Source organism: Myotis lucifugus, unplaced genomic scaffold (assembly GCF_000147115.1).
Source record: "Myotis lucifugus unplaced genomic scaffold, Myoluc2.0 scaffold_39, whole genome shotgun sequence".
In the NCBI taxonomy this organism is placed as follows: domain Eukaryota; kingdom Metazoa; phylum Chordata; class Mammalia; order Chiroptera; family Vespertilionidae; genus Myotis; species Myotis lucifugus.
In genome coordinates, this window is record NW_005871087.1 from 6,477,645 (window position 1) to 6,484,621 (window position 6,977).

At 45.9% G+C, this 6,977-nt stretch overlaps 2 protein-coding genes across 3 annotated transcripts in view; one reads left to right on the forward strand and one right to left on the reverse strand.

Moving 5' to 3' along the window:
• Nucleotides 1-2,433: 2,433 nt before the first annotated feature.
• On the reverse strand, nt 2,434-5,031 carry RPL15 (ribosomal protein L15). 2 transcript variants are annotated; one of them, XM_006087617.3, is made up of 4 exons: nt 4,896-5,031; nt 4,033-4,214; nt 3,422-3,558; nt 2,434-2,803 (listed from the first exon to the last, which is right to left on the reverse strand). In XM_006087617.3, exons 2-4 carry the CDS (start codon nt 4,202-4,204, stop codon nt 2,498-2,500), a joined length of 615 nt encoding a protein of 204 aa, XP_006087679.1. In that variant the 5' UTR covers nt 4,205-4,214; nt 4,896-5,031; the 3' UTR covers nt 2,434-2,497. The 2 variants fall into 2 exon arrangements, with proteins under 2 accessions (XP_006087679.1, XP_006087680.1); XM_006087618.3 differs by having other exon boundaries at nt 4,783-4,946.
• Nucleotides 5,032-5,077: 46 nt separating this feature from the next.
• NKIRAS1 (NFKB inhibitor interacting Ras like 1) overlaps nt 5,078-6,977 on the forward strand; it is a 16,219-nt gene continuing 14,319 nt past the window's right edge. Inside the window, exon 1 of the mRNA XM_023752967.1 lies at nt 5,078-5,272. The gene's annotated coding sequence lies outside the window, so the exon portion shown is untranslated. The remainder of the gene's footprint in view (nt 5,273-6,977) is intronic.

The following is a 6,977-nucleotide window of genomic DNA, read 5'->3' on the forward strand; positions in this document are numbered from 1 at the left end:
TTGGTGGAATACCTTAGTCATGAGGAAGCTCTTTATGAATATAAGATTGGAAATATATAACTATGTGAAAGAAATCAACAATGTGTGGGATATCCAATTTGGGTAAAAAAGAAAAAATACTTTAAAAAAGTGGTAACATTGCTTTCAGAAGGGGAACTTGGAGACAGGGAGACTTTCACTGTAGAATCTATTATAAATTTTGAATTTTTAGCCATGTTCATGTATTACCTAATCAAAATTTAAACGGTTTATAGAGAGGATATGAATCCAGAATGCCCCTGCATGACCTGAGCAAGTTGCTTCATCTTTGTTTGCTCATTGGCAAAGGGGATCTAAATTACCTATATCTTGTTGGAAACCAGTTGCTCTATTTCTAAAGAAAATTGTGATAATCAGTTTGGTTGTTTGAATCACGTGGTGATCTAGAAATATTAAAGCAAACAGAACAGCTTATGGGACAGTCAGGAAAAGTCTAGGGTGACATTTAATACTTGGGTTTTCCCCATCATAAAGGCGTTAGGTGCTTGTTGTATGGAGACAAAACTGTAGGGTCACAAGGACAGAAGCAAGCCATTCTTGTAGACATTCCCTCCCCTTCCCCAATTAGTACCCTACATTAGAAAAAGACTGAAATATTTTTCTAATTCATGCAAGGACCAAAGAACCGAGAGAAAAACTCTAGATGAAGTACTACACACTTCATTTTCCTACATATTGCTGACTTTCTGCCATCATGTTTTGATACCTTTTTGCAGGTTGGGATATTTGGTTTGCTCTAAAGCACATTGATATTTAGATGACAAAAGATAACAGAAGGTCCATTGTTTTAGTTTAACAGACATTTATTCCTTTAGTTGAACAACCTCTACACACAAAACAGATGGTTTGAGATTTGAGTGGAAAGGAATTTAGGTCTTAAGAGGTTTTATGAGTTTGCTACATGTTTTCTGGAAATCATTTAACCAAGCCTTCTAAGACCCATGAAGAAAATAAGAAAAATTGGTTAAAAAAGGAAACCAGCAATTAGGATTTTAGAACTAAACTACCTATTAAGTCAGCAAACCCAGAATTGGAAATTGGAGCCAATTCCTCTTCTATATTTCCTACACGCTCAGATTCACCCTGGGAAACAGAAGCCTAGTCTATTTTAAGACAAGAGGCAAACATAATGTGGTGGTATGCTTTAACATTAAGGTAAACACAATTGAAGGCCTGGAAAGTTTGTGGAATGGTACGGATTTTGAGGGTAGTTTGAGCAGGGATGAGAAAAATAACTGTAGACAATGCCCAAGGTTAGACTGGAAACCTTAAATTTGTACTGACACCAATACATGACTATTCTCAGTAACATTATAGTAATAATGGATATAGTGGGTTGGTCCAAGATGACTTATAAGACTAAATGAACTAAGCACAAGTACCCTTAAAGTCAACTGCATTTTCCCCCTTAATGTGGCTAACGGGTTCATAATAGTTATAACACAACACACCTTAAAGTTAATTCCTTCTCATTTGTTCAATTTCCATCAGTTTCAATACACACCAATGTAATTACTATTACTACTTTGCAGGAAATTCAGTCATGGGATTGAATCAGGGCTTCTAGCTTTTACGTGAAAGTGAATGGTACTATGGAGATCAAGCCAGTTTTGTTTAGGTAAACTAGAATGTTTAATTTTAAGAGAACCCTCTTTCAACAGAATCATCCAATTCTCCTAAAAAATGGTGGCATCCTTTTAAACTTTTCTTCTTTCAGAAGCAGCAGTTATATTGGGTTAATCTAAAAAAATGTGAACCCCCTACTTAACTTTCATTTTTCTGCACAGGACCATGAGAATGGATTAGGTTATCTCTTATATTTCCAAGCAAAATTCAAACTCCAAAAAACAGCCCCTTGAGAGTAAACAAGCAGAGAGCATTGCATTACCCTAATAAAGCTGTAGGTTTCATCACATGCACCAACAAATCTACTGGCTAGTTTTGCACTCCTTCACAGAATGTTACACCTATACCAAACACTGACACAGGAAACTCCCTAATAAGATAAAGCAGCGATTTTCAATCAGTATACTGTGGCACACTGGTGGGACACAATTTTTAAAACATGCAATACCTGACTAGTCAGGGGCACTAACCTCTAGCCCCCTTAGATTGTCAAGTTAAAAAAGAATGGATCAAAATACCTATTTTTGGTCAGATTGGCAAAACATTACTTTTTGGTGTGCTGCAGAATTTTAATAATTAGTTTATGTGTGCCATGAGATGAAAACGGTTGAAAATCACTGACATAAAGCCAAGACAAAAGCGTCTATCTTATGAGTAACGAGACACACCATCACTTATAGCCTTCAAACATTATTGCACTTTAACTTTTATAATGTGACAATGCATTCATGACAATCTGCAGACTAGTTTTAACAAATCAAAGAACACTTTTAAGCAGACATGACTGTCCTAAATTGTTTATTAGGTAAGGATTTTACAAACATTACTTATATTAGCGGTAACGGTGGAGCTGGAGAGTATTGCGCCTTCTCCAAGCTGCACGGCGAGAACCACCAATAGTGTGGTGGAACTTGTGGCCCTTCCCAAGGCCACGGCTCTTGCGGCCCGCTGATGTCAGCCCTCGCATCTCCCTGTGCTTGTGGACTGGTTTGGTGATCCACTGGGTGTCGGGATTTCTTCTGATAGCTTTATGGAATGGATCAATGAGAATAACCTCAAAGAATTTGTACGTGGAATCTTCACCAACCCAGTAAGAATTCAGGACTCTCAGAGCCCCACAGTGGCGTCCAGCTCGTTCCTAGAAGAGGAAAAAGGGTCAGCCTCCCACATTTCCCACAGTAGCAAATTCGGAACCAAGATTTCTCTTTAGTTCATCACTAGACAAGAGACTACGGCACCCAACCATAAGTATGAAAAGGTAAACTACTATTCCCTACTATTAGCCCCTATCTAATGAATGGGGTTTGTGAATGCCTCTAAGGAATGAATAATATCTGGCTAACAAAATTTAGGATTCTGGAACTCACCTTTTTTCTAATACAACAGAGGGGGGAGGACAAGCAAACTTCTTACAAAAACCTTAACATTTAGCGTATTTTAGGCACTGCAGGCCACAATGGTCTCTCTTGCATAGCTTTGCCTTCTTTTTACTGTCCTTCAAAAGCTTAGGTTCCACAGGTTCACACTAATCATAAAACACTTTGACATATATGAGCAAAGACAAGTTAGTAACAGACTTTTTATAAAGTCTCGTCTTCGACAGAAACTCGACCAATGTTAATAGTAAAACTCACAAACCCCATCTAAACACAAAGGGCTCGCCTAGGCACAAGTTAGCTATCAGAAAAGTTGCACAAACCCATCTACATCACCTCCGGGAGGTAACCGATACAACTGCTTCTCAAAGACCACTTACCTCGGCAACAGACTGAAGACTTCGCGCAAACTTCAGCTGGTTAACGCCGTGATGGACAGGCTTGCCGTAGGTCGCACCCTTCGGAACAGGGCGCTTGCGGCCACCGCGGCGCACACGAATCCGATATATGACGTAACCTATAAACAAAAATCACGGTGATTTCATAAAAACCACAGAGTGCAAGACTTAATGACAGGTCACTTTTGCGCCTACATCAAATACATTCAGACTGTAAGTCAAATACTACAGACCCAGCGATGGTAAAATGAACACCAGTTTGAGATTCACTTTTTAAAAAGAACACAAAACAGTTATTTTCCAAGTCCTTTGTTATTAACCAGAGATAGAGATTAACTTCTCATTCTCACTCTACACCGTTATTTTGCTTTAGTCCAGGCTCATGCAAATTTACAATCTACAACACACTTGCTAGAGCAGCTAGACAACTATTTACTGGTCCACAACTTCAATGTGTTGACAGCTGAGGACAGTCGCTGCCAAAGAACTACGTGAAGGAAGTCATCGGGGCAAGAGCTGCTCTTCCTACTCACCAGCCCCTAGCCTTTCCCCGGGAACAATTATACCCACGCACCCAGGCAGGGCGCACTCACCTTGCTTGGCCTTGTAGCCCAGCCTGCGCGCTTTGTCGGGCCGGGTGGGGCGGGGCGCCCTGTGGAGCGCCGAGAGCTGGCGGTACTGCCAGCAGCGCACCCGGAGAAGGAAGCGCATTACATCCGACTGCTTCTTCCTCCATAGCTCCTGGATGTACTTGTAAGCGCCCATCTTGGTTTACCTTTGAGATAACACCGGGTATTAAAGGCTGCGTACGTCCATCTTAGCTCCCCACCAGCCACCAGGCAGCCACTGCGGATGAAAATGGCTCTGCACAAACCGCAGCGCGCAGCTAGCCTGACCCCCGCCGCTGCGTCCACGGGAAGCGGCGCTCAGTCACTTCTGCGACCCCAGAGAGAGCAACGCAGCAAGGCACCCGGCGCATTTCTTTTTTTTTTTTTTCCCCTGCAAGAATGAATGGCGCAAGACTTAGGCCCTGAAGGGGCGGGTCACTGCGGCAGGCGGCATCCCCAAGGGCCCGGCCCCGTCTGCAGAGACCTCGCCGACAATACAGGGGAATGTTGCCGCCGCCAAAAGGTTAACTCCCTACGAAAAAGCATTTACTCTACCCAACCGACCGACTCGCTCCAATAAGCCCTGGCCCTGCCTCCTATTCCTCTGCCCCACGCCTCCCTTTCCTTCACGCTCTGGGCCCAGCTCGAATTCGCGCCGCCATCACACCATCCCCCAGCCCGCCCCGGCGGCCGCCTCTCCGTAACCCGGTTGCCCCGTATCCTAATCAAACTCACCCCGCACAGGAGGCGGGAGGAGCTCTGAGGACGCAGGGTCCCCGAGCCCGGATGGCCTGGGCAGAGGGAGATGAGCGGCGGATGAAATAGCGTATATCTCCAACACGGCTTACCTGATGGCTGCGGCCAGACGGAAAGGAAGAGCCTCTCTCCCACAATCCTCTTTGGGCTCCTCCCCCACTTCAGCGAAACTCTTTCCGGTAGAAAGCTGCGGCCTCCCAGAGCCTCATGGGACATGTAGTTCCGGCAGAGCGCCGGGTGGGCGGAGTTCCGCCGGGAGGGGGCGCAGCCTTCCTCATTGTCCCGCCCCTGCTCCTCTAGGCGACAGACCTTGCGGAGGCAGCGGCGGGCGTTCCAGACCCGCTGTGGGGGAGGAGGCGAGCTGGGGGCGGGGCTCCGGTAGCTGAAACTTGCGGGGGAGCCGGGCTGCCAACGCGCCGCGATCCGCGGGGTCTGCGGAGGGCACAGGTCTGTGTCACTTTGTGTACCGGTACGTCGCTTCGCGCACCGCAGGCTCCTCGCTTGAGGTGTCGCTGCGGGAAACGCCGTCCCCTTCGACCCCAGGACGGGCGCAGGGGTCTGGGGCCCCGGGGTGCTCTGACCGACCCCCGCGACGCTGTCCCCGCCGCCAAATAAGTCGCTCCCGGTCCAGGGGCTTCGCGGGTCGGGGCCCGCGGGCCAATCCGGCTTTAGCCCCCGCAGGGCCAGTGACGAGGGGTTTTGCCCCGAAATGGGTCCGGGGGAGGGAGAGTGCGTTTCATTCTCGGGTCTTTTCCTGCGTGAGGATTTGGTTCCAGTATTGCGACGTCAGAACCACAATTTTTTAGAAAAACGCAATATTTATTTGCCGAGGACCTGGCTGGCTGGTGCGCGTGTTTAGGGAAAAAAAATGCTGGCTTTTTGTGTTGCGTTCTTTATGTAAAAAAAACAAAACGGTTTACTCGCTTTTTTAGCGTCTCCAGAGTATTTTAATACAATGGTGTGGTTTAACTCTACAAGTTCTAAGTTTAAATGTGGCCCACATTTAAGAGAATCCTATTGACCTTCTAAATCATTAGAGGTTTTGGTTATTTCGCCCCTATTTCCTATTTTACTTTCCTTTTTAAAAAAAAAAAAAAGAAGTCAGGCTTACCATTCATTGCACGAGCCCTCACATAGTTCATTGATTCCATTAACAGATATTTATGAAGCGCCTGACAGGGGCCGGGCAGCGTCCCCCTCGCTGGGGGTGCAGCCTGGTCAGGGCTTCCTTGGAAACGGGCCATAAACATGGTCAGATGTCATCTCGGATGGTCAGTGCCACCGACAATGTCAGAGGTGGGGAGTGTTGAGGCGGCAGTTTTGGATGGAACGTTCGCGCTGAGTGAGTGAGAAGCCAGGATGGAGAGGAGACCTGAGAGAGTGGGGAGCGGAGGAGATGTGGCGACCAGCGCCGCGGCTGGAGTGTGCCTGGATGAACGCGGGAGCAGCACGGAGGCAGTGTGGCTGCAGCCAGCCATACACACAGGAGACCAGGAGATGAGAGACAGGTGAAGGTTATGAGGACATGGGGTTTCCAACCTGCGCAAGATTGGCAACCGCTGGGAGATTTTGAGCAGAAGGACAACTTTATGTGATATATATATATTAGGAAACAAAAAATAAATTTATTTATTGAGGGCCACAAAATGCAAGCGATATAAAAATCAAAAGCTTATTTGGGCCCAGCCCGTGTGGCTCAGTGGTTGAGCATCGACCTATGAGCCAGGAGGTCACGGCCTGGGTTGCAGGCTCCATCCCCAGTGTGGGGTGTGCAGGAGGCAGCTGATCAATGATTCTCTGGCATCATTGTTGTTTCTTCCTCTCTCCCCCTCTCTCTTCCTCTCTGAAAATCAATAAAAAATATATATATATTTTTTAAAAGTTTTGTTTGGCTTTAATTGGTTTTTCTTTTTGTCAAAATGGGGGGTAGCTTTACACATTTTTTAAAGGATTCCTTTGGATTTGTAGTTTTGAGGCTATAGGGGGAAGGGGGGGAAGTGGAAAGCAGACAGACTAGTAAAGGAGGTTGGAATTAGTTTTCCTGTTGGCTGGCTGTAACAAATTTATAGCAAATTTTACTTGGCCTTGAAACAACACAAATTTAATTGTCTTTCTTGTTTCTGGAGGATCAGAAAATCTCATTAGAGCTAAAAAACAAGGTAGTCCAATAGGGG